At 38.8% G+C, this 24,872-nt stretch overlaps 1 protein-coding gene across 3 annotated transcripts in view; it reads right to left on the bottom strand.

Annotated features, from left to right (window-relative positions):
• Positions 1-588: 588 nt before the first annotated feature.
• slc24a4b (solute carrier family 24 member 4b) overlaps positions 589-24,872 on the bottom strand; it is a 46,339-nt gene continuing 22,055 nt past the window's right edge. For 2 of the 3 annotated variants that reach the window (XM_047387990.1, XM_047387991.1), the window contains 15 exons: positions 22,450-22,526; positions 21,215-21,289; positions 21,050-21,134; positions 20,847-20,950; positions 19,961-20,035; positions 19,837-19,862; positions 18,733-18,786; positions 16,740-16,831; positions 12,080-12,249; positions 11,760-11,901; positions 10,622-10,788; positions 6,925-7,039; positions 6,093-6,205; positions 5,917-5,982; positions 589-3,503 (listed from right to left, as the gene is read on the bottom strand). In XM_047387990.1, the coding sequence (XP_047243946.1) occupies positions 3,354-3,503; positions 5,917-5,982; positions 6,093-6,205; positions 6,925-7,039; positions 10,622-10,788; positions 11,760-11,901; positions 12,080-12,249; positions 16,740-16,831; positions 18,733-18,786; positions 19,837-19,862; positions 19,961-20,035; positions 20,847-20,950; positions 21,050-21,134; positions 21,215-21,289; positions 22,450-22,526 (1,511 nt within the window). In that variant the 3' untranslated portion in view covers positions 589-3,353. The remainder of the gene's footprint in view (positions 3,504-5,916; positions 5,983-6,092; positions 6,206-6,924; positions 7,040-10,621; positions 10,789-11,759; positions 11,902-12,079; positions 12,250-16,739; positions 16,832-18,732; positions 18,787-19,836; positions 19,863-19,960; positions 20,036-20,846; positions 20,951-21,049; positions 21,135-21,214; positions 21,290-22,449; positions 22,527-24,872) is intronic. The other variant, XM_047387992.1, reaches the window with a different exon arrangement.

Genomic DNA, 24,872 nt, shown 5'->3' with positions numbered 1-24,872 from the left:
ACTATGGAACTGGCAGCAGTAGAGGTAAGCCAGGCAGAGATTCCAAGCAAGGAGGCATCTGTGCTACGATACAGGATCTGAATGGTTGAATGGTAAATTCAGTCAAGAGGCAACTCTTTCCTGACTTGGCTGCCAGAATATATGGGTTTGTACATTACTGGAAGTGACATTTAAAAATAAAAGTATGTGTTCAAATGGGTGAAACCTTCAAGTGGACATTGCCTTCTATTCACTTCTCTACTGCTTTTGCAAACAGCTTGCAAACCAATTGGTCAAATTTAATAATGAAAACCTACATGTTCTTGGCATGGATTTACATTTTCACAGTTCATCCAGAAACTAGTTTATTTATTTTTTTAAGTTTGTGGTACTGCCATAATTCTAAAGACAAGCACTTAATTTTAACTGGTAACTTCTAGCAAAAACCACCATTTTCCGAGATTCCACTCAAATTTCTAATTTGCCAATATAGGAATGATTACCTTTTAAACTACTCCATTTTGGTCAGCTTTTACAGAATTGACAGTGGCATCCTCCCCTCAAACATTTCTACATATTCCCAAAATGTAAGGCAAATCATGAGACAAATTTATAGGAGTCATTTTGTCATTTTATTTTTTTTCTTCACATTATTGCTTTACAGTAAAATGCATTTGTTGGATATGTCCAGTATAGCAAGACAATACATTCATATAAGTTATACAGATGTCCTTAGTAATGTTTTATAGTAACTAAACTTACATTAAATATATTTTTATCATTTATTATTCTTGACAAACAACTCCCACGTTACATTGAGCTCACAGTGCATTAGGTCGCATTCAATCAACAGATACCAGTCCTCTCGTGTCAAATTGCCATCTCTAATGTGTTTCCTCAAGTGCGTGGGCGTATTTTGTACATATGTCTGTACAGTCTGGATTTATGCAAAGTTACAACAAATGTGTCATTCAACTTTTTTTTTTCCTTTTGAACCTCCTTCCCCAAAAAGATTTGACTTTTGCTAGTGGAACAGAGATGCCAGTCGTATAACCATTATAAACATCTGCAGATTAGGACCAGAAAAAGTAAATATTAGTGCTTAAACTATTGCTGTGCTTAGACCTGACATATGTACATAACCAAATAGAGAAACAAAAAAAAAAAGAAAAGAAAAAAGAATCAACTAAAGGATCCACTCAGACAGCACCACCATGCAGTGTTCCCATAAAGCATCAAGTTCTGCAAGCCTTGTACAGAGAGGGTGAGGCGGTGTCTATGGGCCCTGTGTTGTCACTTACACACCATAAACAAAGCCGATAAATCCCAGCAGAGTAGCAGTCTAAGGAGGGGTCCAGTATTTTGTAAATTCCTTAGAGTCTGCTCGGTACAACAAGAGTCCTGGGAGCAGCCAAGTAGGTTCTGCATCCTGCTCCTTTTGCTAGGGTTGGCGATGAGTTAATGCCCTTGTACCAGAGTGGAAAACCAGAAGGAAAAAAGAGAAAATAGTGGGAGAAAATGAACATTTCCACAAAGCTACTGCTCCAGATGTCGGTTTTTTGTGCCCAGTTCCTCAGCTGTCACACACCTGTGAGCTCACACATTATAGAATACTAGACAAACTGACATAACATCTCCACAGGATGCCCCATCAATATGGCAACCTTGCAGGGGCCTTTGTCACATAAATTATTTACATTTAGATTGCATATACAAGAACCCTCCACCAGCAATGTGGCCAAGGAGGATGATTCAACACTTAAAAACACTCCATACTCTCACTCACACACTTTAATAGTCTCTGCACCCCCACATCTGGACTACTAGCAGGCATTTTTGCATTGTGTCAATTAGTCTGGATTGCAGTGCTCTTAGCTGCCATTTTTTGTAAAGTGGGCCAGGCAGTAGCCATAGAAACTGCCTGGAAGCCCTCGACCTTTTGCTGTGCTGTGGAGGAGCTTTGTTTTCATGTCCTAGCATGCACTGCAGACAGATACAAGTGTGCTCATGTTGTTAAAGAGGTTCCACTCCAAGTTGACACTCCGAGAATGAGCACGCACACATACGATGTAGCTCTTTCACACACAGTCACACAAACATTTATACACTGAAAGTACAAACACACAAAAGGAAGCACTAGTTGATTCAGGATGAGAGGAGGGCTGTTAAAGTGCAATATCTACATACAACGCAAGGAAAAAAAAAAAAGATCTGTCCATCTGAGTTTCCCTGATAACTGGTGGTACTGATCGCCCGCTCTGCACTACTAGAGGGGCTGCAGTGGCCCCTGCAGGCCAGAGTGCATCACTGCAACGAGAGCAACTACCATCACTGCAGCCATCTTAAAATATAAATCATCTCATGAGGACTGAAAGATCTGGCAGATGTAGACTTTTGTCCCAATCCTGATCTAAAGAAATGAAAAGGCTCAAGCTGCTCTGTCACAACTTTCAGCCACAAACATGACCAAGAGGTTTAAAAATATTAAAAAGAAAAAAAAAAAAAAAAAAAAACGATTTTCATGTGCAATTAGCTTTCAGTGAAATACAAGCAATGTCTGATATTTGCAACAAGCTCGTTTCTATATTTCAAACTAGACAAAACCTTTTCTTTTTTTTGAAAAAATACAAAAAAAGTGTTTACAAATTTACATTGTGCACTGGTGCAGATGCATAACACCATCACAGTCAGTTGATCTGGACTGCGATACACGTTGAAATAAAGTGTCCTGACAAAGGTCTATAGGAAAGATTAGCAAAGCAGGCAAGGGTTGGGGTGAAGTAAAGCACTAACAGCATCTCCCTGTTGCCTAAGGCCATGCCGGGGGGGTGGGGTGGGTCAAGCTAACGGAGGGGAGATGCCAAGACCTTCTTCCCTCTTCTATGTTTAAGCGGAAAAAAATCCCGACACTGTAGTAATCTCAAATCTTTTAGGAATGGCTTTACATTTAACAGAGTTTGGACTTTAGTAAGTGCTTGATGTGGAACAGATTCTTCTCATCAGAAAAATGTAAAGTGAGAACAGTGAAATCTAAAGTCGCACTTATGATTCTGGAGGTCCATGATATCTAAAGGCATGCTACATGGGTGGAAAGTAAGGTGTACAGAAGAACCTAAAAGTTTACAGCAATGCCTGAAACAAACCAAAAAATGGACCAGTGCTGTGCAATGACTGGACAATTTGGAAACATAAGAGTTCAGTTACAGAGCACTGCCTTACAAAAAATTTGATTATATTAAATATTGACAAATAAAGACTGCAGGAAAAGGGGGAAAACAAGAGAAGTTGCCATATAGGTCCATTTTGTTGAAAAAGAAACTCAGATTGCTAGTGGGGGTGTTGAGGTTTTGGTAATCATTGGATGCTGTTGAGCTCTACTCCTCCATGCACATGGGCAAGTTGACAAAGGTGAAGACATTGTACTCTATCATGATGGAGAAGCAGAGAAACACAGCATACAGGACAATGACATAAACGCCCAGCTTGAAATCCAGCTGCCACTTGTTTATGTGGATGCCCAACACCTGCAGACATAGAAAGTCGAACATCAGAAACACAGATTTGCACAGCTTCAGGCACTTTGCATCAGAATACTGATTCACTGTTTTTTGTAGCTGAGGAAAACAAAAGAAAACAAAACAAAAAAAACCTTGTACACTAAAGACCACTCAGTGGAAGTAAATAATTAGCATGTTTTGTTTAGCATAATCCTGTTTCCACTCCAGACAAAAACTAATCTTCGTTAACAGTTTGCACAGAATAAACTTGTGTAAATGAGCTGTTGACTAACAGGTTCTGGTAATAAGATTTGGCTGTAGCTACTCATAAGGATCAGAGGGAGGAGTGTTTGTTTCCAAGGGTGAAACACTAAAAACTACATTGTGTGGAATTTCTCTCTAACCTTTATTTAATCAGACAAGGACCCATAGAAATGAAGATCTCTTTTACAAGTACACCCTGGCAAGAGGTCAGCAACACACATTACCTCCATCTATCTAAAAGATAACATTATAAATGGCCAAAATATCTTTAAATGTATTAAAAATATTTTATCTGACTTTTATGAACGACCAATCCAAAGCAGCACATAATAGTTAATATGAAGAAATTATAAATTAGTTGTTGCATGCATACTTTGATGCACAAAAAAAAACAAAAACAAAAAAAACACTTTGCTTCAGAAGTCACCCAATTAATAAAATGCTCGTTTGTATTTTGTGTCAGTATATAATCCAGATTCTCTGAAGGCCCTAGAGTTTTGTTAGAGAACATTATAGAAGCAACTTAAGACCAAAGAACATAGCAAATAGATCAGGGAAAATTTCTGAAGTTTAAAAACAGGACTAGGTGATAATATCCCCAAGCTTTGAACATTCCACAAACCCCAGCTGCAGACCTAGGAACATGGCCATTACCTAAAATGAGGCCTTGCAAGAAAAGTACTTATCAAAGCAGCCAAGAGGCCCGTGTTGACTCTGGATGAGCTGCAGAGGTCGACACCTCAGGCGGGAGAATCTGTTGGCAGGAGAACTAGTTGTGCATTCCACAAATATGGGCTTTAATGAAGAGCAGCAAGAAGAAAGCCAGGTCTCCACTTTGTGATCTACCACAAGCCATTTAGGGCAAACATGTGGAAGAAGGTTTTATTGTCCGAATAAACCAAAACTGAATGATTCTGGCTCACATGCAAAACACCGTGTGGGGAAGAAATACTGCACATTAACGTGAAACAATCCCCACAGTGAGCTATGGTGGTGGCAGCATCAGGCTGTGGGCATGTTTTTCTTCAGCAGGAACAGGGCAGCTGGTAAGAATGTATGATAAGATTGAATGAACTCAAAACAAGAGCAATTCTGAAAGAAAACCTGTTGCAGGGTTGACTGGTGGAGGCTCCCCTTCTATCAGGACCTCAACTACCCTGTTTAATGCAGCCAGTGGTTCAATGGAACTTGGGATCACTTGTGGCTCTTCATTCAGTCTCAGAAAGGTCATGTTATTTTACAAAAGCACAATGGGCAAAAATTCAGGCTTTATATCCAGAGATGTAGAAAGCTGGTGGAGACATACACTACAAGATTTACAGTTGTACCTGCACCAAAAGGTAGTTTTAGAAAGCATTTACTCAGTCTGCCTTATGGCAGTTGTGGCTACAATATGTCGTACCACTGTGTGCGTGAATGTGTGTATGAATAACTGGATGACTGATTGTGTAAAGCGCTTTGGTGTCCTCTGAATTGATAAAAGCGCTATACAAGTGCAGGTCATTTAGAAAAATTTGTTGTTGTGGTCAGACGACGTTTCAAAAAGTTCATGCAGTATGAATACTTTTACTACGCGTTTTAAAGCAATGTTTTGTTTTGCGTTTCAGCCTCTAGCCTTGGCAGCAGTGGTTCAGTTTTCCCCACATGCAGATTCAGGTGTGGCAACAACTTTGGGATTGGCTGGTCGGAGCCTGGGCCAGCCTCCCTACTGAGGATCATCAAGTGATCAAATTCAAAAAAAGTCTCCAAAGATATTTAATTCAGTTGGCAGCTTTAGACTGAGCATTGTAGCTTGTCCATGTGTGCTTTGCAAGCCTTGTCTTTTGTGGTCTTGAGTGCTTGTCTGAAGTAGTTAATTGCCTGCGCAACCAGTCATGCCATGAGTGAGTCTCAGACCTTCTACTTGATTTGAACCTGTTGTTTCTCTTGTGGGTTTTTGATCACTGTGCTTCGTCATTTCAGTCTAGTCCCTTGAGAACGGTTATTCTGAACTGTACCTCCTGTTTGAGTAACTAAATTAATCCTTTTAACCCCCAATTAGATTAGCTTGAGACACATTTGTTGCCACACCTCATTTCCCCTAGAAGAGCGTTTGAGATGGAGGGGGGGGTGTAACATTTTGATTTAAAGTCTGTATGATTAGTAAACGTCTAGTCAGTTCATATTTTATGCTCACCGTGAGTGCCACAGAGCCCAGCAGAAGAACCACTGAATACACCAGCCCCCGACTATTAATCATCACCTGAAACAAATAGGAGGGTGAGTCGTCTGCTCATAGACCCTAAGCCTCCATTAATAAGTCGCATTTTTGGATAAATACTGGTCAGAAACAGTTTTCAGTTGTAAACTAACCTCAGATCCATAGTTTACACACATGGTCTGCATTGCCCAGGGAACCCCAAGTCCCACCAGGATGTCAAACACATTACTGCCAATAGTATTAGACACCGCCATGTCTCCCAAGCCTGAAATAAAAACGACAAATTACAGCAAGGATATGGGTTCTCTTTTAGATGAAAGTTTTCCCCACACCCCAACTAGGCTTTTGCTCTGAGCCTTTGGACATTTCATTTTCAGCAAGGAAGGAAGTAAACATGAGTTTGTACAATATCCATAAAGAGTTCTGCAGCAGTTCTCATTTGCTGCATTTGCTCATTTTGTTTAGTCAGAGAAAAAGCACCTGCTGCACTGGAAAGAAAACAAAACTGTACAACTTTACCTCTATTGTGTTAATCTACCTATAATTTTAACATGTAGGGTTTAATTGGTACAGTATTAATACATATACTTTGCATAGACTAAGCCACATTTCCTGTTTCCCCATAAAAAAAAAGCTCAAGAAAACAAGGATCAGATCCCAAGATGGAGAGTCAAAATGATTGTTTCTCAACCAGGCTTTCTGATATAGACTGATCTATGATGGCCATGACTAAATGTGTCAGTTATTAAGAAAAAAAGCTTTATTTAGATCACGGCAAAAGCATAATTATGAATTTTTACTCAGGGAAATACATTTATAAAGCATGTTATCCTTTGTTAATGCAACATTGTCTACTAGGGTCCATGTTTTTCCATCCATCAACCAAATAAATAAGCACCACTCCTGTTAATGTAAAGCTCTCCTACCAACTGACCTGAGAGCAGCTATTAAAATTAAACTGCAATCTTTCCAAAACAGGAATACCTTGCCGTGCCACAATGAGACTGGCTATGCAGTCTGGGACGCTTGTGCCTGCAGCCAGAAATGTGATCCCCATGATGACATCTGGGATTCCTAGAGTGTAGCCGATTATAGTTACCTAAGGAGGCACAGAAAAGGCATGATTAACAGTAGTGTCTCGTCACATGTTGCATTCAAATGCACCCTTAATGAAGACTGTATTAAACATGACAATCTCAAAATAAAGCATTAGATCTGCATTTGATTGATGCTTTTAATCAAATATTATGTTGCCTGTAGCTTAAGCTGACAAAAATTGACCTTTTGTACATAAATCAGTGTTTGACAAGTAAATTACCTTTCAGGATATCTTTTCTGTCCCCAAATACTAAAGTACTTCTATTCATAGCTGCAATTTATCACTACTGTTCAGTAGCATCTTGATGACGTTTCCACCCGATTACTTATCAAATATATACACACACCTATTAAAAAGGGGTACACAGATTTCTCCTTTTAATTTAAATATCAGTATCTAAATTTTAAACCATCCCTACATGTAGTCATGCAATAAAATATAGGACACAAACAGACAGCCTGTGTTTTTCAAATGGATATATAAAAGTCTTAACACCACTACAAAAAAGATCAGGTAATAAAAATAAAAATATTTTTATCTTTTGTAATTGAAAAGCTATTTTAGGTGATGAATTAATTGGGCTAACATTACAGCTAACATTACACACAAATGTATCAAGTCAAATGCACATGATTAGAAAATCATTACTTAGCATTTAAGGATGTTTGCCTTGTCACAATTGCACAACTTTAGTTGGGTGTGCTCCCAACTGTTGGGGAGTGAACACCACGATAGGTTCAAAAGAGCCTTCTAATGCCTTCAAAAAGAAGACCAACCAGACTCATAAGCAGCTTCAAACGGTCTAAAACGCATTTTTGTTTGGCCATTCCATTGTCTGGAAATATGCCTGGCTGTCCAGGAAAGTCCACCTCAAGATGCTAAAAGTAGGAATCCTTAAATGTCACCACAGGACCTACACCTAGGCATTACTGCTGTTGGTATACAAAGGTGCATGCCTTAGCAAATAAAAAAGAATGTACAAGTTTAACTGTCAAATAAGGTGTGTAAGGACCTTTGCTCTCAGAAAAACACGAAGACAGGACTAAGGTTTGTCAGAGGGAATGCAAAGAAATACCGAGATTTCTTGGATAATGTTCTTTGTTCTTGGGTCCAAATTTCGTTTCACTCCTCTGTACAGAGAGCATGTTTGGCATAAACCAGATATACTGGTCCTTCTCAAAATATTAGCATATTGTGATAAAGTTCATTATTTTCTATAATGTCATGATGAAAATTTAACATTCATATATTTTAGATTCATTGCACACTAACTGAAATATTTCAGGTCTTTTATTGTCTTAATGCAGATGATTTTGGCATACAGCTCATGAAAACCCAAAATTCCTATCTCACAAAATTAGCATATTTCATCCGACCAATAAAAGAAAAGTGTTTTTAATACAAAAAATGTCAACCTTCAAATAATCATGTACAGTTATACACTCAATACTTGGTTGGGAATCCTTTGGCAGAAATGACTGCTTTAATGCGGCGTGGCATGGAGGCAATCAGCCTGTGGCACTGCTGAGGTCTTATGGAGGCCCAGGATGCTTCGATAGCGGCCTTTAGCTCATCCAGAGTGTTGGGTCTTGAGTCTCTCAACGTTCTCTTCACAATATCCCACAGATTCTCTATGGGGTTCAGGTCAGGAGAGTTGGCAGGCCAATTGAGCACAGTGATACCATGGTCAGTAAACCATTTACCAGTGGTTTTGGCACTGTGAGCAGGTGCCAGGTCGTGCTGAAAAATGAAATCTTCATCTCCATAAAGCTTTTCAGCAGATGGAAGCATGAAGTGCTCCAAAATCTCCTGATAGCTAGCTGCATTGACCCTGCCCTTGATAAAACACAGTGGACCAACACCAGCAGCTGACACGGCACCCCAGACCATCACTGACTGTGGGTACTTGACACTGGACTTCTGGCATTTTGGCATTTCCTTCTCCCCAGTCTTCCTCCAGACTCTTGGCACCTTGATTTCTGAATGACATGCAGAATTTGCTTTCATCCGAAAAAAGTACTTTGGACCACTGAGCAACAGTCCAGTGCTGCTTCTCTGTAGCCCAGGTCAGGCGCTTCTGCCGCTGTTTCTGGTTCAAATGTGGCTTGACATGAGGAATGCAGCACCTGTAGCCCATTTCCTGCACACGCCTGTGCACGGTGGCTCTGGATGTTTCTATTCCAGACTCAGTCCACTGCTTCCGCAGGTCCCCCAAGGTCTGGAATCGGCCCTTCTCCACAATCTTCCTCAGGGTCCGGTCACCTCTTCTCGTTGTGCAGCGTTTTCTGCCACACTTTTTCCTTCCCACAGACTTCCCACTGAGGTGCCTTGATACAGCACTCTGGGAACAGCCTATTCGTTCAGAAATTTCTTTCTGTGTCTTACCCTCTTGCTTGAGGGTGTCAATAGTGGCCTTCTGGACAGCAGTCAAGTCGGCAGTCTTACCCATGATTGGGGTTTTGAGTGATGAACCAGGCTGGGAGTTTTAAAGGCCTCAGGAATCTTTTGCAGGTGTTTAGAGTTAACTCGTTGATTCAGATGATTAGGTTCATAGCTCGTTTAGAGACCCTTTTAATGATATGCTAATTTTGTGAGATAAGAATTTTGGGTTTTCATGAGCTGTATGCCAAAATCATCCGTATTAAGACAATAAAAGACCTGAAATATTTCAGTTAGTGTGCAATGAATCTAAAATATATGAATGTTAAATTTTCATCATGACATTATGGAAAATAATGAACTTTATCACAATATGCTAATATTTTGAGAAGGACCTGTAGTACTGCAGGTAAGAAACCTCAACAAAGTACGACCTTTCCAAGAGCTGGAAATGTTATGGTTTACGGATGCTTCCTGCAGCTGGTCAGCTAACCATCATAGAGCCCACCATGAATTCTACTGTTTATCAGCAGGTGCTTGAGGAAAATGAGAGACTATCTGTAAGAAACTCTTAAGCAGAACTGGACCCATGACAGTCAACCCTAACAGTCAAGTAGATCAACCATGGAATGGCTAACTCAGCTAAAGCCTTTTCATTTAATTTTCAAAGGCCAAGTCTTGACCACATTCAGATACTTGGCGGTAACTGCAAGAAACACCTCAAACATCTCACAGCTGAAAATACTAAGTTGGACAAACTTTCCTCAGACTGATAGACCTCTCACCAAAGTAATTTAATCAAAGGGGGTAAGACTAGCCACCAGGTGGTAGAAGGTGCCAATTTTATCCCTCAGCTAGAAAATCCAGTTTGTTGATATCTTTGTTAAATGAGTGAAACAGTTTGGAAAACTGTCATTTTAATTGCCCTTAAACAAGAGATAAATAAATTAGACAATAGAAAAATTCCTTACAAATGATGTAGCTTTTCTTGAAAAGCAAATGCCACAAATGCACATTTAGAGCATTTATACATCTGTCAAAATAGGCAGCAAAGTTCAGCAAGTTTTAAAAACTTTATTTTACTTATTTATGCAACAGACATAAATGGCCAGTGACTGTCAGATTTATAAATTTACAAACATGACACCAGTTTTACTCAAAAATTAATTCAAGCACAGCAGAACCACTGCAAATTTAACTCACCATCCAGACCATCAAATACGAGAAGACTGCAATCCAGACAGTGGAAAGAATGAAGGAGAGCATGAAATATTTCTCCCAGCGAGGCTTGGCACAGTTTGGGACAGTGAAGAACAGCAGCAGGAGCAGGGGCCATGAGATCAGCCACTTTATCTTACTACCCACACCCCCTGCAGGAGGAAGACAATGGGTAATGGACTCCATGAGATTCAGAAGATGAAGATTGAAGTCAACTTAAAAACATAACTTTGAAAGCATTAAAGACTCTTCATGCAACTGTAATTATGTTGCTTAAAAGGACCACAAATGTAAGGAAATATAATTTTATTTCAGTCTTTCAATCTCCATGACCTTAGCTGTAAGGGATCATGGTGTCAGTCAATATCTTTGAGCATATGGATGTTTACATCTATGGTTGGCAAGATTTGGTTTCAAGATTCGCTTTGGAACTAAAATACTGCTTACTAGTTACCCCACTAAAATCCTACTTGATAAAATCTAAGCAACTCCCTCTGTTTGTACAATAATATGCTGCATTTTGTTTTAAGTGTTCAATTACTCTGCCTACAGATATTCCACTGATTGGTGAGCACCTATCCATCCTTCCAGTAGGAGTCTGGCTTACAGTAAATATTTCAGATCAAGTCTCAATCATTTCCAAATCATTTCTGTGCTTTAAATTAGATTTTAAAAATTATCTTCACTTAGTAACTGAGATGTACGCACAATAGACAGGACTAAAATGAGTATTTCTGGCTTGGTTAAAAACACCAGCTCTATATAAAAGTTTGTATGAAAGTTCATCTCTCAGCAGCTAAAGAAAATATTGCCCTCTTCATTTTGTTTAAATCTTATAATTGCACAAAAAACACTTTTGTGGCATTAAATGTCAGTTCAATGATAAATTGGACCCTCTTCACATCAGTAGTCACAGAATAAAGGGCAGCCTTGCTTGGAGCTGTCGATGATCATTAGTCCATTCCTGAGACACCACCAACTAAATATGAGAGAAGACATCAATAGCTCCAAATTCAGATCTAAAGCATCATCTAGATTGAGCACACATCAGATCTTTGTACTCTTTAAGCTGTCGATACATACCAGGCCAAGAATTCATGGTGTAAATCCATGAATCACATACTTGGAATATGAAATGGTGAAATTGTGTCGTTTTCTTCCGCCTCTTTGGGTTTGTCCTCTGGCACAGTTCCATTCTCGATTTCAACCTTCCCGTCAGTTACTTGCGTCTCCACTCCATTGGCAGCTTGCACCAACTTCTGGCGCTTTCAGAAAAAAGAAACTAAGTCAAAGGGCACACAAGCAAACATACTGCTACAAACATTTTCAAACTAAGCTCACTTCTGCAAACAAAATTACAAATGGTACCAAGTACACAGATGAAGCAAATCTCTCCACTGAAAGTCACACAAACATAATTGCTGCAACAACGCTTTGCTGTACCTCTGTAATGATGAGCCGACTGGCCATGCGAAGGCGGGTTTTGGGTCCAAAGTGGCTGGTGACCATGACGCGGAGTCCAGCCTCAGGAAACCTGAACTTTGATGGGCTGGCATTCATCATCTCATCCACCATCACCACTGAGCCACGGCTGTAAGCCTTGCTTGGCTTGACTGAAGGGTTGAAGGCACACATTCAGCTTTATGAAGCAAAACTATACATCCTATGTTGTTACACCCAAAGTGAAAATTTAAAATTTTACAAGACCTATGAAGAGCTCAAGGCAGGCTATAGATCATTTTAAATCCATTTATTGTACAGTGGTGTTTTTACTACCTCAGGCCAAAATAAAGGAGTTGATGCCCTCTGACACAAAACTGTGTGGAAAAGCTTAGTAAATGGGCAAAATGTAGGAACTATTCATACTCCCAAAAAGTATTTTTTCATTTGCCAAGACTGATCCTTAAATGAAATTTTTATTTTATTTAACTGAGAAAGCAGCATTTACTACTGTTATGACAGGTGTCTTAAGAACAAGGTTTACCTTCATTAGCAACATCAAATTTCATATTGTGCAACTGAATTTGATTTTCCTCAGCAACGGACAAACTGCTTTTTAGTGCAAATAACCCTTAACCCTTCTTAAATCTTGGAGGGCACATTCAGTCCAATTCCTGTAGTTTGGTTATCAGCTCATTTAATAATGGCATTATCAATACTTTGTGTCTACAATTAGAATTACAACATTCAAATAAACGTTTTGCAGCCGATCATTTAAATGCAGTAAAGAACCAACCAATACAACAATACAGACTTGATTTAAATAATTTTCAGTTAAAATACATTTTGATATCAGAGAAGGATAACCAGAGTAAATGTAAGTGTATCATAAACAGAGTAACTGATTATACCTTCCTTGCCATTAAGTGTGTGGCAACAGATTTTGTCTTATGCAACTGTGGAGGAATTTTGCCCCATTCCCATTTACAGAATTTGAATCTTAATGGGATTTATTCTGTACTTTGACTAGGCCACTAAAAATGCTTATGTGCACCATTCAGAGGTGAATTTGCTGGTATACTTTGGCTCATTGTCTAAAGGCGAATGTGCCCAAGCTTAAGGCCATAAACTTATGGGCAGATATTCAGGATTTTCAAGACAATTTATGGTTCCATCAATTCTTGCAAATCATCTAGGTCCTGAATAAGCAAATAAGCCTCAGACCCTCATACTACCACCACTACATTTAACCATCAATAGTATCGGTTTTTCTTTAAACACTGCTAGTTTTAAAGCCAGCTGCAACAGGACATATTCCAAAAAGTTTTGTCAAATCAGTCCACAAAATATTTACCCAAAATTCTTAGGTATCATGAGGTGTTACCACTTCGATACTCTTCTTTTTCACCATCTCTTAATCATGAAAATGGCCTAAACGAATGACAAATGAGCCCTGAAGTGTTTTAGATGTTCTGGTTTTTGTTACCGCCTGGTTGCGTTATCTGTGTGCGTAAAGTAATTTCAAAAGACCAGCAACTCCTGGAAGGTTCACCACCAACATCACATCATTTTTTGAGAATGGCTCTTACTTTGGTACAGTGGATTACCAATGCTTTCAAATCAGCTTTGTAACCTTTTTCAAACCGATAATAAATGTCTATGTTCATTCATTCATTTATTTTGATGCAAACATGTTGCTTTTTGAGATCTTTTTGCCACCTTCTTTCATTCTAATAGCTCAAGGTGTAGCTAGTAAAATTAACAGATCATAATTTAACAAGGCTTTTTCTCAATTAAATTAAACCATATGAACTGTTTAATTTACCCAAGTCATTTTTTCTGATATTAAAGTTCATCTTGTAAGTGCTACAAAAACAAATCCATGTAGGCCAAGTACTTTTCACAGCTCTGCATTTCTGATTTAACAGAAAATAAATCATTCCTACTGTTGCCAACTTTAGTAGGTGCCAAATAAAAGAAAGGATAAAGGACAATAAACCTCTCCACTTGTCAATGTTTGAGGCTTTGCTCTGCATGCCTCTTTTGTACCATGCTTTGCACCAGCTGGGTTGGTTTAGTTTGTGTTTAGCTTGTGTGATGTCTGTATACTGAACCTTAAAAAAAAAAGCATTCCTTAACTGCCTAGACCAGCTTTAAAGCTACTATGCCAGTTGTACACTGTGTAGACATATTGCTTTCACAAGTTCTAGCACTGAAAACTTGACCTCAGTTTTAGATCATGCCCTTTAAAAAGGTCTTAAACGGTATTCAAGCAACTGAAGCTCCATATATTTTTTTTGCAGGAAAATAAGTTTTTAGATCACATTCACAGGAAGTAAAACACCTTCTACAGTACTTATTAATTTAATCCAGCCTTAATTTGACTTATTATGCATGCAACAATGCACATAAATTAACAGTGTAAACAGAGCTGGCGTAAACAGTTCCTCTTGCAAAATTCATTACCACTTCAGGAGTGAGTAGGTCTATGCTGTAGACACTGGCAGGAGAAAAGCATTATGCAAGCAGAAAAAAAAATAGGCATAGAGCAGCACAACACAGTAAGTTTAGGTTTAGTAAGGCCAAACAGACAGGCATGCTAGCAATAATGCAGTCAGAGCTGGAAGAGTTAAATTTCAAAGGCAGGTTAAATTTTTTATTTAAAAGTTTAAGTGCAGAACAGAGGGAGGGCTGTGGCTTAGAATTATTATGGAATCTGAAAAAGCTTCATTTGCCAAGATTGTTTGCACATTTGACCTTGGTTTCAAGTAGTCAGCAAACGTACAGATACATATAAACTTTAGAGGAAATAAAATGGTTTAAACCCTCCCCGTTTTGTGGATGAGCCAAATTATCCAGTGATGGATGAGAACAGGACGGACTGAATGTAGAAAATGACCAGCAGCTCCTGTCGGAGGATGTACTTTAGTTGCTTTAGGGAGTACAGCATCATCTCCAGTCTTTAGTGGGTTAGGCTCCGGGTGGTTCTGGCCACACCAGTAGAACAGCTGATCCACCTCCCGTCTGTATGCAGACTCTTCACTCTTCATTACCTGAGATCAGACCAGTGACAGCTGATCAGTGAGTGAAACTCCTGAAGTTTGCTGAGGTGCAGTTATTTGTGTACAGAGAACAGGAGTGCTGGTGCTGATTGTAATAATCCCCAGCCTCTACTCGTCAGTGGATTTCTGACTGACCAGCAGAAGCAGTTGAGACCAGCACCCTAAGCTGGGTGAGTTCTAGGTTAACCGATGTGAACTATGGTTTATTGTATGTGTGAAATGTCTTGTTCTGCACACATCCTCACAAAAACTGGTGTAAGCTAATTGGTGTCATTAATTGGAGCTTCAAAAACACTCATGTGCAGTCAAAACACGCCTGTAACACATGCTTCAACTCAGTCCACTTCCTGACAGCCTTAACCACAGGCTTATAGGTTTTCACTGTTTGCCTGCAAGTTGGAATGAGATGAAGCAGACACGGAATGCTTCTATTAAGACTGTATCAAAGGTCCAATGTGTTTGTGTCTCTGGTGGGACACTTAGCATGCCACTTTTATTTTGGTTGTTCTGTTGGGATTTTAACCTCTCAAATGAACTATGAGTCTGCCCTCCACATCTATTATCAGCTCAATAAGCTGTTTTATAGCTTCTGATGTGCAGGATTGTGGTGGGATGTAAACACTGGTTAGAAGAAACAAGGACAACTCCCTCAGTGAAAAAGCGTTTTCAGTCTATAAAGTTCTAAAAAAAATAAAATAAAAAAAATAAAAAAAAGACATGTAGGTGAGGCCTACATATCTTATTTTACATTGACCTGAGCACACCAACCTCCATTAATGTGAAAAGCAGATTACACCTTCTCCCACTGCCCCAGAGAGCTCCATGCTGTGGCCCACTTGAAACAGCTGGAAGTCCAACATCAGAAGTATTCGGTCCTTCATGTGATCACGGAGCCAGCTTTTAGTGAAGGAGAGAGTAGCAGATCCTTGGAAGTTCAAGTTTTTCAGGCTTGGGAGCCAGTGAACGCACATTTGGCAGGTGGATAGACTGAGGAGCGCACAGTCCCTGCTTTTTAGTAATTTTCAGCATGATTTTAGCAGTTGTAAGCTACAATAGCCACTAGACGTAAGGGGAGTGCTTCAATCTTGACATCCTGTTAAGTACATGTTTGAGGCGTATTTTGAAATAAGAGTACTTGACTAAAGTCAACCAAGACTTAATTGAAGGATAAGAGAAGCCTCTTGTGAACCATATATATGGTTTTGCATCATTAGCTGGATCTATCTTTACACCCTAATCATTTAAGATTTATATTGAAAAGATTAAAAACCAAAAGAAGAATATTGACAGAAAATAGGGTGCTGCAGAGACCATATCATTCTACTTTGTAAACCAAAAATATATACATTTCTGATATTGAAATCAGTGTAGTTAAGTCATTAGCAGAACAAAGCATTGGCTTTACCAGCATGTTAGTTCATCAGAAAGAAGCAAAGCCACAGACCCCTCTAGAGAAGAAAAATCCTTCAAGAAGTCTTCAATCTTCCAGAGAGTCAGATTCAACCATTCAGTTGGGAACCAGCCTGTCTGATTAACCTTACCTGCTGAGAGTAAAGGTGATGACGGGTCGTCATCCCAAACAAAGTCAAAACAAGCATTACCATCCTCCATCTCGCTGCTGGTTGCAGCATTACCATTGGCCACATTTTTGCTAGACTTCCCCATGAAAAAACGCTGCATGCTGGAGTTGAATCTAAGATGAAGAAAAAAAAAAAGGTTATTTTTTTAAGCCCGACAGTTGAAGTGTTTCAGTGTCATAAAATGTCTATCGTTACCTCATGTGTAGTTACCAAGGGTCTAATTTTCGACAGGACCACATTAGCAATATGCTATACAATATATATATGCTGAGATACAGAGAAAATAGAAAGCCAAAAATAATGTTCCCAGTGGTCAATCACAAGGCTCTTTGGTCCATTTTTATGTAATGTCACTGAAAAAGTATCTAACACTAATGGAACAAAGCCTGCCTTTGAACAAACTATGCAGAGGTAATAGGTTGAGTATTAAAGAGTCGTTCTCTGCCCTCAGCATCTTCAAAAAGAACATTACAACTAAAAACGTCCTACTAAAGAGAACAAAGACAGAATTTAGTGTCATAAGTGTGTCCATTTTTGTAAGGATTTTCTCACAAAACAGAACCCGTTTTATTTTCTGTGCACATTTCCTCAAAAGGAAACATCTCCAACAGCCGCCTTTAACAGCTAAACCTGCTTTGGTGTTTGCCCAATAGTGTTTGAACCGTTAAGGTCTCTACTACAGATCTATAGCTGCATTCTTCAACATGCATTATAAATGCAACCAACATACAGACGGTTCTCAAATTTAGAAACACCATTTAAAGATAAATTTCAATAATCCTATTCACAAAGTGAATCTTGGATTTACTACAGATATTTTAAGTGTTTACTTGTGATGATTATGGCTTACAGGTAACAATTAAGTTTCTCAGAATCAGAATATTAAAAAACCCAAAAGTGATCTAGCACAGGTCAAGATTTGACCTTTAAAGCTAAATTTCTTCCTACAACACTTCAGTAAAGTTAATCTGACACTTAACATGAAAAAGAGAACCATCCTGACTACATTTTTCTGCTCAAGTGACATGAGATCTTTAAAATGGCAGAAGAATGGCAGTCCTACACCAATTGTTTTGATCAAGACTAAACTTCAGTGTGCATATAATGGTATTAAGAGTGTGTTTTTTTCCCCAGTTACAGGATTATATTTAGAGAACAAACAAAACACTCATGAGATGAGATGTACAGCTTATGATTTGTGCCATCATATTCTTCCCCTTCATATTCATCTCCCCTTTTTTGATAAGGGAGGGAGGAGTATTCTCTCTCAGAGCCACAGCGTGTTAAACTAACTCTGGTTCGTTTGGACTTAAACAGCCCAAAATGCTCAGCAGATATTTTGGGTTAAGGGAGATATGACAGCATGTCCTACTGTAAGCATCCATTTCTCCAAATGAGAAAGAAGAGGAATGATCCAGTTAAACATGGTGCTCTTAGCCACTGCAAAGGGAAAAAGATTAAACTCTTGTGGCAGTGAGCAAGCAGGCTGCCACCGAGTAACACAGATTACGAGCTGGACAGAGACAGCAGCACAGGACAGCTTGGGTCGGCATTATTCAGTATGGACTATAAAGACAAATGTGGCCTAATGGAGTGCACTTATGGTCATAAACGCATAGGTCTATGTTTAGAACAAAGCAAAAAAGATAGACTAATGGTTCTCTGCAGGCTGACATGTGGCAGCTGTGTTTAAAAGTTAAAATGTCAAGGATTGTCATCTACAAGTTGCCAAAAAAAAAAAACTAGGAAAAATATCACATTGCTTAGTAAAAAAAAAAGAAACATGTTTTATCATGCAAGCAGCAGCAGCACATAATATCCATACAGTTAAAAATTTGCTCCATCTGGGCAGAGGACAGAAATGGGACACTCCCCTCCAGCTGGAAAAATTACTGCCCTCTTGTGACGGCACAGTCATTTATACTATACTCACAGATGTTTGTGTATAGGAGTGAAGCAGAACTTTAATATGCCAGATCCAACAAGAACCTTTTAGAAAATGAGCAGAACTTACTTCATGACCAGGATGTAACCTGCATACATGATCACCAGCACTAAACTCTCCCACCTGGAGGAGAAAAACAAAAAATAAGCACGTCAGTCAAGCACAGGTTGCTTTACATTTGGACAGAGTTTGTATTTTACAAAATGTACAACTAGAAACATAGGAGCCATAAACAGAAACTAACAGGGTTTATTTGAGGTCTAAAAAAAAATATTTAAATTCTTAAATGTGGTAACCTGAGTTTATTAAAGCCTGCAACGTAATCAGATTTTAAAATGGGTCATGGAAAAGATGCAAATCAACAGAATTTATTGGATTGCTTTGACAAATTGTTTAGGAAATTGAAATCAAAGCATGGTGAACACCAATGGCTCCTTCAGGACAGGCAATGCTTACTACTGTGTAAAGGGCAAAAACATTAAGCGCAAAAGCATCTGAATCACAAGCCAGCGCTATTGTAATGATTTGAATGTGGATCTTAATTTTATTCCAGCAGTGGTAAGTTAGCATGGGACAGTTACTGGTATAACAAGGTTTTTAAAACGTTTTGGTTTCTAAATCTTAAATTTCATTGAAAGGATTCTGAAATCAAAAATGAAAATTTTAAAAAGTTTTTTTTCCCCTTCCTGTGTAATAAGACCACCTCTTGCTATGCACGTCTAAGATTAAAGAAAGCAACTATACTTTTTCCACTTTAAAACAACCATGCAGCCGTTTGTTTTTCCAAGACCGTAAATATTTCCAGAAAGTAAAGAAACTAAACCACTTAAGGGCAACTAAAGTAAGAAATAATATGTTTCTACTAAAGTTGCGGCATTTGCTGGATTATTTCTGATTTTAAATAAAAGCAGCTGCATCATGTTATAGGTTTGTGTGCAGATACCAAGGGAGTGCAGACAAGCCTCAGCTAAAAATTTGCATGCATTATCTGCTTTGTATTTCATATAAAATTAATGCATACATCAATGTTTAACAATTAAATACCAGCCCATGCTTAAGGTGTACCACATCAGAGAAAACAAATTCTTCCTTTTCAATATTTGCTTGGCAATTGGTTTAAAATATGTTGAACGGTTTTGAGGCCATCTAAAGCTTAATTGGATAAATGCTTACCAAACGATCTTGTCATCATAAATGAACTGAAAAAAAAGGAACAGTTTTAGTATAATCTAAAACCCAAACACAAAAATGTTTATCTATCTATCTATCCATCTATATATAGCTGATGTTAACTTACTGCAATCAAAGCTAAAACAGACAGGGTATAGTAGGAGGAGTCCCTGAAAACCGCCCACCAGGTCAGAACCACCACCTGAGAATTTACAAGTAAAAGAAAAGTTGATGATGGTACTTTTGTTGGGGGAAGAAAAGGGTCATGGTGACATGTAGGTCCACAGTTTAATTTTAGGAAACCATGGAAATGAAAGTATTGCTTTCATTACGCCACGTGTTCAAAAAAAAAAAAAAAAAAAAAAGCTTCAAGAAATGAAGTTTTTACAAACTAAATCATGACTTTACAGGAACAAAAAAAAAAAAAAATCAGTTCACAAAAAACAAAAGTTGTCAACTTTTACACTACATTTTATGCAACCCATTTCGAGTCTTAGCCTCACCTGATGTACAGTTCCTTTCATGCATTTAGTTTGCTACAAACTGAACTTAAAATGTACACAGCAACCAAGATTACCCAAGAAAAATAGTTGGTGTTGAAGGACAAAGATCCTAATCAGGTGACTAAAAATCAGCTTTTTTTTTATAAAAAAGGCAATTATAAAAAAGGTCAATACATCACATCTTAAAACAAAAACATGCTTTTAGCATCAAAGTCATAGCTTCAGAATACTACACTACCTGTTGCAAATCATAATTTGTTAATTTGATTCAGGAAATAAAAGCTTCTCTTAGGTTGCAATTTAGATAAAGGTGACAAGGATAATCTACATGATGGTAACAAAAGAGCTTTCCTAAAAAAGGACAAAACACAGAAATTGCACTTCTCCATTACACACTGACAAATTGATCGGAAAATAATAAACCTTCTAAAGTTAAATCACCAAGTTTTTCTTATAAACAAACAAGATGATGCAGCTGCAGCAGTAAGTCCCTCGTTCTGACTCACGCACCTGTCCAGCAAAGATTCCACACACACCAATGATGCATAGGATGTTGAAAACTGCTGAGCCGACGATGGTCCCCACCCCCACATCACCATGAGTGATGAAGACACCTGCACACAAGGAGGTATCTGCTCAAAACCAGCAGAGACACAGACCATCTGGGACTGTCTGTATGCACGACCTGCATGCATGTGTCTGTATGTGTGTACCGATGACAGATGCAAAGAGCTCTGGTGCAGAACTGCCAGCAGCCATGAAGGTGGCTCCAGCAACATCTTCACTAAGATCTAGTTTCTGCGATATGAAGAGAAGAATTATGAATTCGCCACATAATATAAAGGGAGATCCTAAAAGGATTAAAGCCTCCACCGTACCTCGCAGATCTTTTCCAGTGACGTCACAAAGTATTCATCACAAGTTATGGCAAGCGCCAGGAACATGTAAAGAGTCTGCAGACAAAAAATCAGGAAAATGCATGAAAGACATGAGTAAATACACACACACAAATCCATGTTTTTTCCACAAAAATTTTTTTTTTAAATAGACCAGAACACATGCTGCTAGAGGACAAGAAAAGGGGAACAAAAAACCATGGTACCAGATTAGAGAAACTATCTGCATTAAATTCTAATGTCAATTCAGTGGTAGTTTCCCCTTACAATGAGAAAAACTGACAGGATCTCTATACTCCCTGAACAAAAAGGGAGGAGGGAGATACAGCCTGCTTCAGCAGCCGAGAAAAGATCTATAAATTATAGATCAGTTGTGACATCATCAAGGCTGATCAGCTCTTACAGAGTTGCCCTGCTCTATGCTATCCACAGGGGGCACTGCAGGACTGCAGCATTAATAGACCTTTCACACTGGATCCTGCTGAACAGGGAAGCAAGTACTACATTACACCAAGTCAGAGTAGAAATAGCTGAATTTAATCCAACATACTTTTACAACCCTTTAGAGTTGCAGACATACTAGGAAGGAAAATCATAAGTCTTCCCCAAAAGGCTCGACAATGATCGCCTTTCAGCTACAATGACAAATTCCATCTTTAGTGACCAACAAACCTTAATTACATTTCCTACACCTTTGGTGTTGTGTGGGTTAAAACCTGAGACTGTAAACGTATCGTTTGATACCTCTACCTTTTTAACATTGTAGTGCTTTCCTCAATTTGGTTTCAGCAATTATTGTTAAAATGCTTTTAAATGTTGCATGTTCTTCTAAAAAGTGAAAATGTGTCTTTGGTCATGCAAATAATTTTATTCCCCTTCTAGGATAAATGCAGTACATCATATTTTAATGTTACGACATTAAACTTCAACTTGTAATTAAACTTTTTTGACAGGTTGTGTTAAAATAGATTTAAAGCATTTATTATGATGAGTTAATTAAATCAAACCCCTTCCAAAGGTTTATACAGCAAGTTAAACAAAAGCAACATTTTACTTTTGGCCGAGCAATTTTCAGTTCATTCCAGCTTTTAAAAAAATAAATAAATCTCAGTTCTGCAAAGAAGCAATACAACTAATAAACAGGATATTTAAACAATTGTGGACAGTGAGAAGGACTGATAACTTGTGCATGCTATCAATTGAGCAAGTTCTCTTACCGCCGTGATATGCAGCAGGACAGCTCCACTCTTTCTTTCATTGTTGGTAAAAAGGTCATTGGGGAACTCATGTATTGCTGAGAAGAGAGGAAATGTCACGGTTACCACACATCAGCAGCATGACCGTGAGGTATTCGTGTACCCAGCCCACATCAGCAGGACTTCATGACTGCCAACCTGGGGGAGTTTAGTTGGTTCACAGATCAACTGTTCTTGCTTTGAAAGATTTACACTGAATCTGCTCAGACATTTTGAAATCCCCATTTAAACGTGGACAAGTCACACATCTTAGCAACCAATACAAGAAAGAAACAGCAGCCATTCTGACTTGGAGGGAAAAAACTTGAGCTATATTAAGAGTCTGAAATCAGAATTAAAGCAACCAGGCAGAAGAGACATGCTCATGAGTCCTCCATCAGGTGCTCCAACTAGAGTCCATTGTGATCACAGCTCAGACTTCTGGAATCACGATTACTCCACGTTTTGCCCCTGGCTGGAGATGAAGGCTGGTCCTTTCCCCACAGAACCAACATGTGTGGGTATTTGTGTCTGTTCAGATTTTGTTGGACTAGAGCTGCTGGATCAAAAACACAAATTCCCCTTTTCTAACAACCTTAGAACATCACTAGAGGTATGCAAGCTCCTCTGGAACACAGGTTTTTAAAACTACCAAACAAATAGTTTCTGAAGTTTAACAGGCAGCAGTTGAAGTTTCTCCCTCTGCCTGTCCTTCAAGTTTTAATCATTTCAACCTCATTCCAAAGGAATTATTTACCTGATCTCATCACCAAGTGTTGCACAGTACTGTAACAGCTTGTTGAAACAAAGCACAGAAACATCAAACTCAGAGGACCCTGAGGAACAGGACTGGGAAACACCGCTTCCAGGAGTGGAGGTGAATCCAGTCTTACACAAACCTCAGCCACCTCAAGTGTGTGGCATCAAATTGCCTGAGGTCATAAAGAGCATTTTAAGGAAAGATTGAGACCAACTGTGAGTCTTTTTAATTGTAAAGCAAACATTTTACAAGTGACCACAATTTCAGTGACTGCTGCTTTATCTGTTGTGCGCCTTAGAAAATTGGGGTCAGGGGCCAACTGATCTTAAAAGCCAGAACTTAAAGTCCGAGTTTCTTTACTTTCTGAACCTCGTAGTCATGTCATATTAGGAGCCTGTTTATATTAATCTAAAATGAAGGCAAACAATATTGTCCCGTGGACCGATATGTTTCCTCATGTGCTGCCTACATCAGATGCAGACTTTGTGGCATTCACCCAGCGAGCTCCATATGGTATCAAATCTCAGAATGAAGCCATTTGAGTACAGCAGGTTGTAAACAATTAACAGATGGTGTGCATGCCAGCAATAGTTAATGCTTCAAATCAATTTGATTCCAACAATATTTTGTCATGTTAATACCACAAACTTCAATGCTTTTTTTGGAACTTTACATGACAGACTAACAAAATACAAATTTCTAGTGGAAGCTCAAAAAAAGACTTTCTACTTTTTGTAAAAAAATAAATCAGAGTAAAAACTTCAGAAATCCAGTGCGATCAATTGCCTTCAAGTGTCAGCCAAAAGGTAATAAAGCCCATCTGTCTATAATTTCAACTCCATATTCAGCTGTTCTGTGAGGACCTCAGGGTTTGTTAGAACATCAGTAAACAAACAGCATTCTGAAGCCTAAGGAACCCAATAGACAGGTCAGAGATAGAGGTGTTGAGATGTTTAAAGCAGGCTTAGGTTTTAAAACAATATCCCAATATTTAATAGAGAAACTGAACAGTGCTCCATATAAGCTGTTCAGAGGATGGCACCACTGCTACCCTACCAAGGCAAAGCCATCCACCTAAACAGACAGGCCAATCAAGGAGAAGCTTAATCAGAAGCAGCCATTGAGCCCAATTTAACTCTGGAGGAGCAGCAAAGGCCCACTGCTCAGGTGGGATAATCTGTTGACAGGATAATTATTAGTCATGCACTCCACAAATCTGGTATTTATAGAAGACAAGAAATAAGACACTGTTGAGAGAAAGTCATAAGAAGTCATATTGGAAGCTGTGTCAGGGACACGTCTACCTTTAACTGCCGTGGTCTTATAAGACTGAATCAGAATTTGGATGTAAATTTAAAATAGTGCAAGTGGGAAGAAACCAACACTGTACATCACCCTGAACCCATCATGCTGTGGGGTTGTTTTTCTTTAAGGAAATGGAAACAGGTCCAAGCTGATGGGAAGATGGATGATGTTAAACATGGTAATTCAGGAAGAAAACCCGCTGGAGGCTGCAGAAGGTTTGTGACTTAGGGTTCACCTTCCAGCAGGACAACAAAAACGTACAGCCAGAGCTACAATAGAACTGTTTAAATAAAACTATTGTATTAGAAAAGCCAAATCCAGGTGCATGCCTATATCCCAT

Source organism: Girardinichthys multiradiatus, chromosome 15, assembly GCF_021462225.1.
Source record: "Girardinichthys multiradiatus isolate DD_20200921_A chromosome 15, DD_fGirMul_XY1, whole genome shotgun sequence".
Classification (NCBI taxonomy): Eukaryota; Metazoa; Chordata; class Actinopteri; order Cyprinodontiformes; family Goodeidae; genus Girardinichthys; species Girardinichthys multiradiatus.
The sequence above is the reverse complement of the archived record's forward strand: the minus strand, read 5'-3'. Positions and strand labels throughout refer to the sequence as shown.